Source organism: Carettochelys insculpta, chromosome 8 (assembly GCF_033958435.1).
Source record: "Carettochelys insculpta isolate YL-2023 chromosome 8, ASM3395843v1, whole genome shotgun sequence".
Lineage (NCBI taxonomy): Eukaryota > Metazoa > Chordata > Testudines > Carettochelyidae > Carettochelys > Carettochelys insculpta.
Genome location: NC_134144.1, coordinates 64,434,338 through 64,450,772, shown reverse-complemented (window position 1 = coordinate 64,450,772; position 16,435 = coordinate 64,434,338). Strand labels below are relative to the sequence as shown.

The window sequence follows — 16,435 nt, the reverse complement described above, 5'->3', positions numbered from 1 at the left end:
ATATCATCCTCTGCTTCATATTTCCAAGAATATTATTCCATGGTTTGCATTAAAATGTTGAAAGATAATAACAGGAGGCTGAGACTTAACGTGTCATATCTCATGTGTCTGTAGACAGTATTAATAATCCTGCCATACTTTTATCTCTACAGTGAAGATGTCTGTAAAAGAGGATTCACTGTTATTATCGATATGAGAGGATCGAAGTGGGACTTGATCAAGCCTCTTCTGAAGACTCTTCAGGAAGCATTCCCTGCTGAGATCCACGTTGCCCTGATTATCAAGCCTGACAATTTCTGGCAGAAGCAGAAAACTAATTTTGGCAGCTCCAAATTCATCTTTGAGGTAAGAGCCTGACTCAGAAGTTTTCCGGGGTGCATTTTGCCCCTTAAGGTTTTTTTCTTTTTAGGTTAAAGGCCAATCCTATTCAGAAGGCTTATGTGTCACTGATGTTCTCTAAATTTTCAGCATTTGCAGTTGTATTTTGGCCCTTGGTTGGCCTTCACAGGGCTGAATTTCCCCAGAATATTTATGTTTGGCTTTTTGTGTGGTACTGTTGCTTTCATTCTTTCCTTTTAGCTAACGGATACTTAGTGGATTTTTTTCTCATGGTTTTGCTGTTTTTATGGTTCTGTTCTAAAATACAAAGAAAACTAATGACCCACAATTTTGTAGTCATTTCTTTTAGCCAATCTTCTACAGAATTTCACTAATGGCCCTCTTAAAAGGCATTTAGGTCTAGATTGTTAAAGGTACTTAGGACTTGCTATGCTCAATTCTGCAATGCTTAACTGATTTCTGAAACAAATATTTTCACAAGGGGTTTAGGTTCCTAAATTCTATTTTGCTGAAGGTGAACATTCAGGTAGGGCGTTTTTGTCTTTCTAAGAAACTTGAGCTTCTTACTCAGGCTGAAGCAAAATTCTGGCATGCAAAAGGTTCATTTTTCAATTGCAATATGCTATGAAATTAGTTAGCTTTTCTTTTCTTCCCCATTTCTAAAATAGGACACTGTTTTATTTACTCTAATGTAAATCCACTGATTTCAGGGAGATTCTGTGAATTTATGGAAGTGTAACTCAGAGCAGAATTTGGCAAACACTGGATTTCGAATTGCCTTTTCAACTAACTAGCTCAACATTTTTAAGACCTGTTGAAGTTAGTGGGACTTTAACATGTGCTTAAAATTCAGAATATGCTTAATATAAACTGTTGTGCCATTCTGATTGTCAGTCATGGTTCCAGATAGTAGGAGCACTCCTCTGTGTTCTCTTATGGCATCTGTTGTCTGTCATAAATTAAAAGGACTTTTGTTTTGAAAGTGCCCCTCAGGCCTTTACTCTGACTGCCATGCTGTTCACTGACATGTGGGTGCCCTGACTGCTACTTTGGAAAAGGTTTTGTAAACTTGGACTCCTAGATTCCTCATTCAAAAGAGTTACATTATTAAAGCTACAGCTGCGGTTTGAAGAGATATTTATTGAACTTTGATTTTACTTCTCCTCCCTCCCCCAACTTTTTGTTTCTTTTGCGAGTTTGGGGCTGTGCCTTTGTGTCCCCAGGACAAATCTGCCACGGTTGATTTTACACAGCCAAAGCAAATCACAATAGGGTAGCTCCCCCATTGAAGTAAAGTAGTATAGCTCCCCTGAAATCAGTAGATGTAAATGATCGGTCTGAGCAGAGGATGAGACCGAGGCTAGTATCCATTTTAATGCCAGTTTCTGCCTTTGAGGTTCGGAAAGTAGGGCATGCACCCCAAGGCAGAATTTGTCCCTTGGTGAGTGCTGATTGCTAGTGTTGCCAGGAGTCTCCTGGAAATGGTTTTAATCTCCTGGAGGCTGCTGGATCTGTGGGAGTGGCAAATGTGGGCAGGTACCAACACATGAAGCCACCTGGCCCATGCTTCTAGGGAGTGCAGGGAGGTGTCAGCCACTTCTGGAAGTGATACAGGGCTAGGACAAGCCGGAGTCCACCCTAGCTGCTGTGCCCACAGCTGGGAGCTGCCCAGGTTTAGCATTGCCTGGCTGGAGCCTACACCTTCAAATCTCTATCCCAGCTCTTAGCCCACTCCCAGGACAGGCAGCTCACTCCTCACCCCCAAATATCCACCTGCACCCCAACATCCTACCCACACCTGAGCTCCTCCTGTACTGAAACTCTTTCCCAGCATCTGCACCTTACATCCCCTTCTGCACCCCCAACCCTGTGCCCCAGAACCAGCCCAGAGCCCCCTCCCACATTTGGAAATCCATGGCCCCTCTCCAGATCTCACACTGCAACTCCTTGCCTCACCAAGAGAGCAAGTGACGGAGGCGGGGGTGGAGTGGGCAGGGGCTTGGAGAAGAGGGTGGGTGGGTGTAGGACAAAGGTTTTTGGGTTTGTGTATTGAACAGTTGAGAACCCCACTGATTCTTGCATTTGGACTCATTGGAATCTTTGCTGTAGCCAGTATTGCTTTACAAACTTCATTTTCCCAGAAAAGTTGAAGAAGCTATAAGCTGTTGCCAAGCAAAAAAGAGCAAGACAGACACTTGATTGACTAATTCAGACTCAAGGAACTTCCAGTCACTGTGAGGAATGATTCAGGAAGCCTCATCATCATTCATTCAGAAGAGATTTTGATGATTATTTTCCTTTTGTCCTGAACAGGGTGAATAAGTGGGCAATGATTTGTATTGGTTGCATTTTTAAAGAAAGAGAAATGAGAGCAGATAGACTGTTACCTTGTCCTACCCCATCCCTACCCACTGAACTTAGGTAATGTATTCCCCTCAAACAGTTCTCAAGGGGACAAATTTGAATAACAAATTTGCCTGCAGAATTCTTTAAATGAAAAGTTCTCCTGCCACATCATCATGTCAAAATGCTGATAAAGGAGAGAATGTATTGCAGTGTCTTGGCAAATGGCATATAAGCAATCTGGAGAGAGTTTTTTTACAAGTAGTCATAGTCTGAATTATCATATTACTCCTTTCCAGGGTCAGTGTGCAGGTTGACAGGTTCTATCAAATTAACTGCCTTTTAAAGATGCATATTTACATTCACATTGTCATCCTGATCTCCCTGAAGTGACCCTGTCTGTGAAATGACATTACAACAGAATTTTACGGGTCCCCCCCAGTGACCAGTTTCCTTGTATAATTATCTGACCATATTTTCAGTACAAAGATCATTTTGTGGTGTTGTCTGAAATATTTTTAAGATGCATAGGAAATTGGAATAACAGACTGTTACAATCCAGCTTACAATCTCGATTTACTGGTGGGCAACATGTATTGTTGGACCAAATTCAAACCAATAGCCTTAAATTCTTTTGCTGACTTCAACGGTAGGTGGACTTGACAGCTACATCTACACTACAGAGATCTTTTGAAATAAGCCCTTCCAGAAGATCTCTTCCAAAAGAACTTCTTTTGAAAGAGTGTGTCCATGCAGTCCCTGCTCTTTCAACAGAACAGGCCAGGAATCAAAAAGTCAGGCCTCATGAGGATTGCTCTTTCAGGGGAAAAAAAGGGAGGGGAAGCCTGTGGAGCATCTATGCACGAAGGGAGCGCTCATCCTGAAATGGGAAAGGAAGAGTGATTTTTGAAAGGAGTGCCACATTCTTTCAATTTACTTTCGAAAGAACACTTTGTGTGTGTGTAGCCACTCCAGGGGATCTTGCAAAAGAGCCCCCTTCTCGCAAAAAATATTTTGAAAGAACTTGCTCGTGTAGACATAGCTGTCCAGACCAGAGATTTTAAAAAATGGCCTAGCTTTTCCATATTGATATGGTTCTGGATGCCTGTGTTTTTTGGGTGTCCAAATCATTTTGTGCCCAAATCACGACATATCCCAGGGCCTGATTTTCAAGGGTCAGTTTCAGCCCTTTCTGAAAACCACACACCTTTAAGGGTCTCAAGTTGAGCATCCAAAAACAGAGGCAATCAAAATCACTAGTTCTGTAAAAGTAGGCCTGTATTTCAGTAAAATAACGTATGTAGAAAGAATGTGAACAGCCATCCACCATTAGGCTATTATGCCTTACTAAATCCAAATTCTGAGTTATTTTCTGTACATCATATCTCTTTCTTTGGCATTGATTTTGTTAAACTCTAACTAAACTAGACCAGTGTCTTGCTAATTTTTGCATGATTCATGGGTGGAACTTTTTATTCTTTTATTCTTTTTGTTGATACTTCAAAGAAATTTTATTTTTACAATGATTTTGGCTTAATCACAGTAAAAAGTAGTGTGAGAATTCTTACTGTGGCATAAAACAACTGGAATAATCTGAAAGAAAATAAGAAGCGGTACGCTATGTATTTTGTCAAAATAGACTAAATGCCTTCACGTGCCCAAAGCTTGTGTAGCCATATAGTCACTGAGCTGCATATAATGCAGATTAAACAAGTCAGTGTAATCATGTATTCACTTAATAAGGCAGCATAGCCAGTCTTGAGTAACCATGCTTTGATGCTCAGTTGGAGCTGTGCGATATTGGTTAAAGTAATCTCTGCAGAAGCATTCTGAGATGGTCAGTGTAGCTTAAAATGATTTAAAAAAATTGATTTTTAGAAAAGTTCTCCAAAAAAAGGTTAATATGCACACTTATATAAAAATAAGGGGTTAATGACTGGTTAAATTAATTAAAATTAAATATAGTCTCGAGTCTTCTCTAAAAATGTTCAGTGATGAGGAAAATGATCAATTTATGACATTTACAGATTCCAAGATTATTTGTGGTTGGTCAATGAAAACTGATTCAGATTGTGTGTAATTTTTCCCTTTAGACAAATATGGTCTCTGTGGAAGGCCTAGCAAAACTTGTGGATCCTTCCCAGTTGACTGATGAGTTTGAAGGCTCATTGGATTACAACCATGATGAATGGATAGAGCTACGGGTCTCCTTGGAAGAGTTTTTCAACAGTGCCATCCATTTATTATCAAGGCTAGAGGACCTCCAGGAAATGTTGGCTAGGAAAGAATTTCCAGTTGATGTAGAAGGGTCAAGAAGGCTGATTGATGAGCACACACAGCTTAAGAAGAAAGTGATCAAAGCTCCAGTGGAGGAACTAGACCGTGAGGGCCAAAGGTTACTACAATGCATAAGATGCAGTGATGGTTTTTCTGGCAGGAACTGCATTCCTGGGAGTGCAGACTTCCAAAGCCTTGTGCCAAAGATCACCAGTCTCTTGGACAAGCTGCATTCAACCCGGCAACACTTGCATCAGATGTGGCATGTACGCAAACTGAAACTGGACCAGTGCTTTCAACTCCGACTCTTTGAGCAAGATGCTGAGAAGGTAAGAAATAACCTGTCGTTTCAATACTTTTATTTAGCTATTTACGCATGGATACTATAGCAATTTTTCTGCACTTAGCAAAATGAGGAATTACTGGGAGAATATAAATCTCAAGTTACCAGAAGATGTGGTTTATGTGATTCGTAAAACAAAATCACTAAACTAATTGTTTGAAATAGCAGGCATAATGAGATCCAAGAATAACCTGCCTGTGTCAGTTCTGACAAAAATTAATCTGCTTTTTCTGCTCACTGTGGGTACAGTTGGTAGGTGTTAACATTAAAAATTGGGCTTCATTCAGTTACTGTTCAAGTTTATGAATACATCAGTGTAACTCTCAATGTAAAGGAGAATGACAGAATTTAATTCATTCTGGTTATTGTTTTTACTTCTATCCAGACCATGAAAAATATGTAACTGTAGATGTATTATTCTTGATTGTTATTCCAAGCCACGTTTTCAGTCTGCCTGTCCTAGAAAAGAGTGGCAGGATTTACAATTGGTAGGCTTTTTAATTAATGGAATGGAGTAACAAGAAAATGGAAATTTAGTTTCACTAGTATGAGATTGGGAATTGTGGGTTAGGCTTAGCTAAACACATAATTAGACCGAAAAAAAAGTGCTCCAAACTACCCCAGTGTATTTGGTTTGCATTAAACAGCACATAAGGATGGTATTTGGATAGATATCTAACTGATGAATCAGTGTCCAAGACTCATCCTGTTCTCCACCATGGGATCGTGTCTAAAGATTTATGTAAACTTTAAGTTGTACAGTGCAATCATTTTGGCAACTTAAATTTTCTTTTAACATTTTTAGTACTGCACAACAATCCAAAGAACACATAGCGGTCTTACACAGTATATAAAGAAATCTACACATGTAAGTAATGTGGCTATACCAGTAGTTAGTTGCATAACAGGTTGAAATTGATACAATTCAAGTTGAGCTATAATCCCAGTTTCCTCTCTGTAAGCAGTTTGCAGACACACAGAAAATAACGTATTAGGTAACAGCATGCACATGTCAAGAATAAATTGTGTCAAAGCAAACTTTGAGAGAGTGAGGAAGGGAGGATCCAGCACCACCGTGTTTAAACAAAGCCTCTGGGCCCAGTTAGCCCTACCCCACTTAACCTGCAACCGATGCCAGGTGTGAAGCGGGAGAAGAGAACAAGAAGGAGCATGGCTCAGTTTCATACTGACGAGCAAGGAGGCAGGAGCTTGGTGTGGCGATCTGAGGGCATGAACTAGAACCTTCCTGCCTAGCAGTCATGGTAGTAAGCAAGCACCCACTCCTACCCCTCTGGACAAAAAGGGGCAATCTCTTGGGACTCTTGGGGCCATGTCCCAAAGTGAAGGATATGGATAGGGAGTAGCTAAGAGTTCCTTGACTAAGAACACAGGAGGTAAAGAGGGACAACCTTATCCCCTTTTCTGCCCACCTATACAGCAATCTAGCCACTAGACTACTCAGGTTCCAGGGACCTGGCCCCACATAGTGGTAGCTTTCCTTCACAGAATAACAAGCCTTGTGGATAGGGGAAGCAACATTTGTGGGATATCTTGACTTTAGAATGACTTTTGGTATCATATGTCTGAGTATAGTATGGCTTATGAACTCTCGAACAAGCTAGGGAAATACAGTCTAGATGGAACTGCTATAAGGTGGGTGCATAATGGGTTGCTAAAGCTTTCATAGAGAGTTGTTATCAAAGGTTCATAGTCAAGTTGGAAGTGCATATTGTGTAGGGGCTTCCTGGGATCAATTCTAGGTATGGTTCTGTTCAATATCATCATCAATTACTTAGATAATACCATGGAGAGTACACTTATAAAATTTGTAGATGTTATGAAGCAGAGGGGGGTTGCCAGTGCTTTGGAGGGTAGGATTAAAATTCAAAATGATCTGGACAAAGTGGAGTAATGGTCAGAAGTAAATAGGGTGAAATTCAATAAGGACAAATGAAAAATACTCTACTTAGGAAGGAACAATCAATTATGCACATACAAAGTGGGAAATGACAGCCTAGGAAGGAGTACTGTGGAAAGGAATCGAGGGGCTGGGCTGGGTCATAGCAGATCAAAAAGTAAATATGAGTCAATGGTATAACACTGGCAAAAAACAAAAGCAAACATCATTCTGGATTGTATTAACAGGAGGTTATAAGCGAGACATGAGAAGTCATTCCTCCATTCTACTTCCTGCTGATTAGGCCATGTTTCAGAAACAATGTGGATTAGGGCCTTGGGACAGGCCTTGGGTTTTCAGGTTCGTGTGAATAGAAAGTTGGCAAGCTTACAATACAAACATATTTGTCTCTGACAGAGTAGGTTCTATGCATATATTACTGGCAGATGCCAAGCTGAGAACCTGCATTGCCTATCTGGGGCCCTATTAACTAGTCATGACCAAACAAACCAGCAGTCATGTAGCACTTTAAAGACTAACAAAATAATTTATTAGTTGATGTGCTTTCGTGGGACAAAAGCTCATGCAAACATGAAAGCTCATCACCTAAAGAATTATTTTGTTAGTCTTTAAATTACTACATGACTGCTGGTTTGTTTTGTTAGAATACAGACTGACACGGCTACCTTTCTGTTACTATTAGTCATGATCAAGTCAGCTCTACTGTACTCATTACCTCATTACCATGTCACTAACATCCTCATGTCAGAATAGTGACATAGGAAAGCCCTGTAAGCAGATGCGAGCATGCCTTTCAGGTTTGTAGTGTTTGCCAAATTTTCTCTGGGCTCACTGGTAGCCATGTGATCTTTCAGTGTGGTGGTGGGGGAAGGGACCCCACAGAGATTCTGACAAGGAGTAAGCTAGAAACTCTCCCTATATAGCCACTGGTCTGTATTTTAACATGTGTGGGGATTGTCAGTGTTTATACTGACGGTAAGCCTTGCTGTCAGATCATTCCTTTAGGGGTCTGTATTAGTATACATTAAATAGGGACTTGGAGATGTACTCCGCTTTTCTAAGCCCTGTAGTAGGCTGTGCCTCTACAGCACCTCCTTCTGGAGAAGGTAGGCACTACCTCTTTCTCAGAGTTCAGGGCACAGCCATAGTGTGCAGATGCTTAAACTCCATCCTAGGTGTTCATAGTCCATCATATAAATAGCCACTGCTGCTAACATCCTTTGAGTGTGTTTACATTTAAATGGAAAGGGTCCTGGTTTTTCAGTTAGTCTAGTGAATTCTGTCCGTTCCTGATACTTGTAGTAGCAGTAGGCAAGAAGGTTCTGCAGCAGGAACTGGGTTCTGCTTACTTCCAGGGGAGATACTTCACTTTTTCCTTGTAACCTGGATCTGTCATTCATTTGGTCATCACTCAATAATGAGTCTGACACACTGTGCAAGCCCAGCCTTTTGTGTAAGAAACTGAATATAAACAAAGACTTTAATAGTTCTGTATGTTGCTTGGGTGGTATTTTAGAAATACAGTAGAGGATGGAGACCAGCTTTCCATTCTTCACACACATCTCTGACTAACAGGGCTAAGAGAGTGCCCTCATTTGCTTGACAGGTGTTTTTATTAAGATTGGATGGGGTGTGAGAAACAAGAACATGTCAGGGAGAGAGAAGGTACTTCATTTTTAGAGTAGGTTACCTTTTGAGTCTCTTAGTATTTTAATGCCATTCATGTTCCCTTCAAAGCAAGGTAATTCACTCTTGTCACCATTTGTAAGGATATTTGTAAGGGTGTTCAAAGCAAATTCTGTGCTTCTCTACCTCTCCTTTGCTAGTCTACCTTTCAGCAGTAGTATTGCTCCTGTGCTGGTCTACCTTTCAGCAGTAGTATTTTCCGTATGAGGAAACCAATTGCGTTGCCTTGGGGATGGGGTTACTAGTCCTGTGATGTCTGGGTAAGCCCACTTGAGCCCCTTTCAGTGTCTGCAATATTTTAATAGATACCACCAAGAAATATGACTATTTTTTCTACTCAGTGATTAGAGGCTCCAGACTGGAACCAGGTGGTTTCTAAAGTCGTCATCTGCTGTGTAGCTTGCACATTTGGTGAAAGAAAGGGAGGGGGTGGCAGTCCCACTCAAGGCTTCTGTCACTGGAATAGCTTGGAAAAAGAGCACAGCTGTCTATGGAGAAACTTAGTTCTCAAATCAATTATTGTTTTTTCCGTGCCGGGGCAGAGGGAGGACACCAATTAGGAAATCACATGGAGCAAAGCAGTGAACCAAGATTGAATCTGCAGATGGTGACTAAAATCTTCTTGCGGCTCAAGTCACCAGACAGTGATTCAGTCAGGTCAACTATGTGGGGAGCATTGGCAGAGCAATGTGAGGAAATTCACATACTGTGCAATCTTGACTGAAATGATCTGCTGATAAATAACATATTGCAACCTCCAGTCACTGGCACTCATTGTCCAACAAATTAATTCCTTACCATCTATATATTCACATCTTTGAACCAAAACTAGCTAGCTGTGTTTTTACTGGACAAATATTTTTAATCATCAGTAACATATGAAAAATGCAGTTTGCGTCTAAGTGGAATATTTTTTAAAACAAAAACCGCAGTCCACACAGATCCAGCTATTAGAAACATCTGAGAAATGTTAATTGGATGGTTGATTTTTGGACATGGAGGAGAAAAAAATCAGGCAAGCATACACGTCTTCTACTTGAAAAAAATACCAGAAAAGACAAAAAAGTAGTGTCTTTATCAGGTTGTGTACTTGCCAACACTTCTGGAAATACTTTTGAGCTGGCTTTCGTCCCAACTTTTGTCGGAATTTCCTGCTTATTATGTGGTGGTCCCATATAATCTTTACTGCCTCCATATATCCAAATGGGAAATCCATTATTATGATGCAATAAATATTTGCCATAAACATATAGAAAATATAGTCATCAGGTTGAATTGAACCCAGTACCACATGTTTGTATCACTTGGAATGAGAAAGAACTCCCTTTCTGATAAATAGCATGCGGTTATAATCACAGGGATCAGTCAGCACTGGGAAACAAGACATGAGATGTGACTGAGTACGTATGCGTGAAACTGATTGTTCCTCCTTAAGGCTACATCTACACTAGCCTGGGAGATCAACCCGCTAGTATGGACATGCTAAATCAACCTCTCAGGGGTCGTAGTCGACACTTGTACTCTCCCTTTGACCTTCCGCAGTACAGACAGCCAAGTTAGCTGAGCGCAGATACATTGATATTAGCTACATAGCCATAGCCTAAGTGGAGTCAGTTGTCCGTATTGAACTTCATCCTATTTTCCTCAGACCATTTCTCCAGTTTGTCCAGATCATTTTGAATTCTGACCCCATCCCCCAAAGCACTTGCCGCCCTTCCCATCTTGGTACCATTTGCAAACTTGATAAGCCTAATTTATATGCGATTACCTAAATCACTGATGAGGATATTGAACAGAACTAGCCCCAAAACTGACCCCCGTGGAATCCCTCTTGTTATTCTCTTCTGTCATGACAGTGGTCAATTAACAGCTACTCTCTGTGAATGGATAGTCCACCAGTTACACACCCACCTGATAGTAGCCCTATCTAGATTGTGTTTCTCTAATTTACTGATGAGAAAGTCATGTGATATTGTTTTAGGATGACCATATTTCCCTAAGCCAAATACGGGACATCCTGGGGGACAGGCGGCTCCCTGACTGTGGCTGCCAAGAAAGTGCAGCTCCCTGGCTTCCCCATGCCATGGGGCATTGGAACATGGCTGCCACCCCATGGGGGAGCTCCCCGATTGCAAGGGCAGTTGCCTGCACAAGGAGGGTGGTTCAGTGGCTGTCCCACACTGCCGGGATCCAGAAATGCTGCAGGGATGTTCCTTGGCTCCAGCAGTGGCTGCCCTTTGGGGGTTGCCACTGTCTGGGTGGGGGGTGCTCTCTAGATGCAGGGGGCAGCTGTGGCTGCCCCCCCCGAGCACCAGGAATGGGGCTGCTGCCCTGCAGAGGAGCTCCCTGGCTACCCCAGGCCTTGGGGAGCTGGCAATGGGGCTGCTTGCCTGCTGGGGGGGGCCCTCCCCATCTGCAGTGTGTGGCTGTACCATGCCTCAGGGCACTGGCAATGGTGCTGCCACCCCACAGGTGAGCTCCCCAGCTGTAGGGGCTCCCTAATTGCAGAGGCAGCTGCACCGTGCATAGGGGTGTGGGGAAGGTGGCTACACAGGAGGGTGACCTGCCGCAGGAATTGGGCCGCCTCCACATAGTGGTCTTCCCAGCTGCAGGGGCAGCTGCCCCACAGAGGAGCTGCCCAGCACTGCTGGGGCACCAGGTCCCTCTTAAAACTTTATGGGGGTGATGACAAAATATTAACCTACCCCACTACATACTCTGCCTGATCTCTATGGCAGGGCCCCTGGTTCTCTCTCCTGCTGCTGCCTGTACTAGCTGGTCGGTACTTGCTGCACATGCTGTTCAGCTACCTCCTGATTGATTTTACCTGCAGCTCCACTAACTTGGGGTAAAGACAGTTCAGCAGAGGGAGTGAATATACCAGACAATCAGCTTTTTATTTAAAAAAAAAAAAAGGCAGGATGCCTGCCTAAAATATGGAACTGTCCTGGTGAAAATGGGATGGATGGTCACCTTGTACAGTAAACCTTCGATTTAACTGACTAACGGGGGTGGGGAAAGGTGTCCGTTAATTCCAAAAGCCCATTATATCAGAATGGTTTTACTGTATGATGATGCACTGACCTTCCCAGCCCATCACTCACTGCTGTCCTCCGCCCCCTTCCCTTCCCCCCTCCTGCCCCATTCTTCCCCTCACACTTCCATTTCCCTCTCCCAATTGCCAGGAGAGGAGCTGAATGACAGTCTGGCTCCTTCTACCTCCTGCAGCTCTGCAGCTCCTCCAGCCCCCAGCTCTGAGCCACCTGCACGAAGATAGAGCATGGCTGCCCCCAGCCTGCCAGTGGGCAGCAGCCTCCGACACCATGACTGCTGCTCAGCGCCATTGCAGGCAGTGGCAGCGGGGTGCCGACATGCTCCACACACATGGACCTGGGGGAGGAGAGCTTCTATGACCCACCACAGCCCCCTCCCAGCTCCTCTGGCCCCAGTGCCCCCAGCAGCCCCAGCCACTCTAGCAGCTCCTCCAGCCCTGGCAGTGGCTCCAGTGAGTCTCTGGCATTTATTGGGGGGAGATGGAGGGCTGGCAGACAGTGTCTGTTATTTTCAAAGTCTGTTATATCAGGGTCCATTAAATCGAGGGTTTACTGTACTGTAGCAAACGCTTTAGTAAAGTTCGGGTATACCACATCCATCGCTTCCCCTATATCCACAAGGTTGTACTGGAGGAGAACTGTTTATTCACCTAAATACAGCAACAGATTGTGAAAAGAACAAGGAGAACTCTTTTGAAAATCTGGCTGTATTTTTATTCCTTAAAAGTCATCCCATTTGGAAGGATACTTGAGGTTAAAGGTCAGTCATGAATGGCCCTGCTCCTGCTTCCATGGAAGTCAGTAAAAACAACTCTTATTGAATTCAAAGAAAACAGGAAAGCCCTATCTGTGGAGTTATTTAGAAGCTGCAAGTGAAGCTTCATATTTCCTGATATATGGTCTGACCTAATGCGATGCTGAGTGACACCAGAGATTCTGAGAGCCTTCATTTCCCACCAGAGTCCATGGGTGTTGTGCTTGTTCAGTAGTTATCAAAGCTGAACGTATTTATACCATGCTTATCACCATTGTCTTTAAGTATGGCAGCATGTGAAAGGATCATTCCCCTCTAAAGAGAAGAATGTGTAGGGGCTCTGCTCTGTTTTTCCAATTTTGAACATCTGATGAATAGCAGCAAGCCTGGCTGCAATGTACACTGTACATTAGGAAAAAGGATGCTAACTCCATTGCAGTGCAAAAGTAGGTAGTACAGCTGTGCTGCCTTTTTCACTGGAGTGAGAGAACCCTATTTGTGCATTCATAACCAGGAGTATCATACATTTCTACATTAGCTGTTTCAAGTATTACTTCCTTTTATACGTCACTTAAGAATTCTGAAGCTGTATGTGCTCTAATAAAATGACCTTATAGAGCTGATGACATGAGCTTTCTTACTAATAGGAAGCAGTTTATTTTATTACAGTACATTAAGAAGAGCAATAGTAAATGTCCCTTGGAAAACTGCAGTCAGTGCTTTTGTTCAGAGAGGCATATCCTAGAAATGAGTGTTCTCTGGCTCTCTGGAATAACAGCCTGAAAAGGATTAAAAAGATGAGCAACAGTCAGCAGTGCAGGAACAATTTCATATTGGGGGTGCTGAGCGCCATTGAATCAAACTTGTATATAAAGGAATCCACTTCAAGGTAGGGAATGCAGCAGCATCCCTAGAAACCCAAGTTCCAGCACTTATGGCAATGATAAGATCACATGTGGCATCTTCCTTTCCCAAAGTCACATTTATATTTTTCTTCTCTCAGGTGCATAACAATAGATTTCTGAAAAGTGTTACAGTAGGTTTATATAAAATGACAGAGTGCTCTTTATTTATCAGTAATTTTTCATGATTACTTATTAATCTTTAATGAACAGTCTAGATCCTAAGGGATACCAGGAGATGGGCAATTGTTTTGTACATTACAGCTCATGGGGAAGTTTTCTCATAATGAGGAACAAGCGTATGATGGCACAAGCACCCCTGGAGAGGCCTAGCCTGTTTCACCACCCTGGTATTGCAAGCTTTCACCTATCCATGCCTGTTCTACCTATACTACGCCTGCTTGCTGTCAGGCTTTTATTGAAATGTTGAGGTAGATACCAGCAGATGGTGGTGAACCATTTGGGAACACTTTTGGCATGCCCGTGAGAAAGACATTTGGAGATGACCAAGAAGATGGGTTGTCATAGAGGCAAAGTGAGCAGGAAAGATGTGAATAGCTCCTTGGAAGGGTTAGGTTAGGAAGCAGAAGTTGGAGGGAGGCCTGGGCCACGTCTATACCTACTAAAAATTTTGAAATGCCTATGCTATTGGCCAAATCGAAGAATACTAATGAGGTGCTGAAATGAATATTCAGCACCTTATTAGCATGCCTCTGGCTGTGGCACTTTGAAAGTGCCGAAGTTCGCTCACCCGCAGCTCGTCCACACAGGGGTCCTTTTCAAAAGGACCCTGGCAACATCAAAATCCCTTTATTCCTATGTTTGCAGGGTCCTTTAGAAAAGGACCCCTGTGTGAACGAGCTGCGGGGGAGTGAACTGTGACACTCACAAAGTGCCGCAGCCAGCAACATGCTAATGAGGTGCTGAATATTCATTTCAGCGCCTCATTAGTATTCTTCAATTTGGCCATTAGTGTGGCCATTTTGAAATTTTTAGTAAATGTAGACGTAGCCCTGATTAGCCGTCTTAATGGGATTCCGCCTCTCCTCAAAGGGATTTGGGCTTGTTTAGTTTACAGAAGAGAAGACTTAGGGGTGATTTAATAGCACCCTACAGCTTCCTGAAGGGGAGCTCTAAAGAGGATGGTGAGAGACTGTTCTCAGTGGTGTCAGATAGCAGAACAAGAAGCAGTGGTATGAAGTTAAAGAGGGAGAGGTGTAGGTTGGATATTATGAAAAACTACTTCACCAGGAGGGTGGTGAAGCACTGGAATGCATTGCCTAGAGAGGTGGTGGATTCTCCATCCCTCGAGGTTTTTAAATCCCAGATAGAGAAGGTCCTGGCAGAGATGACTTAGTGGAGGTTGATCCTGCTTGAAGCAGGGGGCTGGACTAGATGACCTCTTGAAGTCCCTTCCAGTCCTATGATTCTATGTATATTAGAAGAGGTAGGGAGGAGTGAGGGACTTTTGAGGAGTGCTGCAAGCTTTCATCAAAGCTGCTGTTTGCTGAGAAGAAATATACATGCCTGCTGGGAGTGTTAACATTTTATTTTACTAGTACAGTGCTAGGCTCCATTGCAGGAATTTTTATGAACTTTTATGTTAAGTTGTTAAAAGTAATTACAGTGATAATAGTAACAGCTCTCTCTTCCCTAGCCTGCCCCACTCATTCCCCCACACAGGAGCCCAGCTGCCCCTCCCCGTCTTGCCTTAGGTATTCACCCTCAGAGCCTGGCTCTCTCTCCAATGTCCTGCACCAGCCACCCCTTTCCCTCAGAGTCCTGCTCAGCTGGCAAGAGGAGAGTGGTGGAGAGAAAGGGGCCTCAAAAAGAAAGAGAGCAAAGTGTAGGGCATCAGGTGAAGTGGTACAGCAGAGGGCAGGGGAGATTCTGGTGCTCAGTGTCTATTTTTCACAGATTTGGCACCCTGTCATCATAGTGCTATAGGTGAGCACCACAGTGAGGTATTTCAAAACGCTGTGAACACGTAAAGGCTATGTCTGCACTAGCCCCTTCCTTTTGGAAGGGGCATGGTAATGAGCAAGTTGGGAAGATGCTAATAAGGCGCTGCCATGAATATGCAGCACTTCATTAGCATAATGGCAGCCACATGTGATTTGAAAGTGCCACTTTTGAATCACGTGCTGCCCGTGTAGACAGGGGCCTTTTGAAAGGACCCCTCCCCAGACTTCAAAAACCTCTTCCTCCAATTTGGTTTTAGGAAGAAGGGGCTTTTGAAGTCTGGGGGGTCCTTTTGAAAGGCCACCGGCTACATGGGTGGCATGCGATCCAAAAGTGGCACTTTCAAATTGCGCACAGCTGCCATTATGCTAATGAAGTGCTGCATATTCATGGAAGCTCCTCATTAGCATCTTCTCAACTTGCTCATTACCATGTACCTTCTGAAAGGAAGGGGCTAATGTAGACGTAGTCAAAATGTTATTGTAACTAGGTTCAGTTTAGTGAATGCAAGTCTCCTCACAGTCACTTCACTGAAGTTTCTGATTGAAAGACCCAGGATTCAGTATGTAACTTTTACTTTTGCCAATATTCCTGTGTGATGACAGGTGGGAGACCAATAAAGTAAAATATTGTATACAGAATTCAGAAGTGAAGAAGTGGAGAACTGCTGTCTATGTGCATACGTATGCATGTTTGTAGGGCATTGTAAGAACCTTGGATCAAGACTTCCAGGTAAACAATAGTGTTATATCTCATTTACAATCACAGAGTTGTCCAGGATTTCCCTAGGGCTCAAGTTATCAACACAACGTTTTGTCAGCACAAATCAACTGTTTCTCACACACTGGAGCATAATCA

The 16,435-nt window shown here is 43.1% G+C and overlaps 1 protein-coding gene across 13 annotated transcripts in view; it reads left to right on the top strand.

Annotated features, from left to right (window-relative positions):
• The window catches only part of KALRN (kalirin RhoGEF kinase), a 489,190-nt gene that overhangs the window by 39,680 nt on the left and 433,075 nt on the right, over positions 1–16,435 (top strand). For all 13 annotated transcript variants that reach the window (XR_012646382.1, XR_012646380.1, XR_012646383.1 and 10 more), the window contains exons 2-3: positions 153–345; positions 4,776–5,288. Coding sequence is in view for 8 of the 13 variants with exons in the window: in XM_075000963.1 (XP_074857064.1) it covers positions 193–345; positions 4,776–5,288 (666 nt within the window). In the remaining 5 variants the exon portion in view is untranslated. The remainder of the gene's footprint in view (positions 1–152; positions 346–4,775; positions 5,289–16,435) is intronic.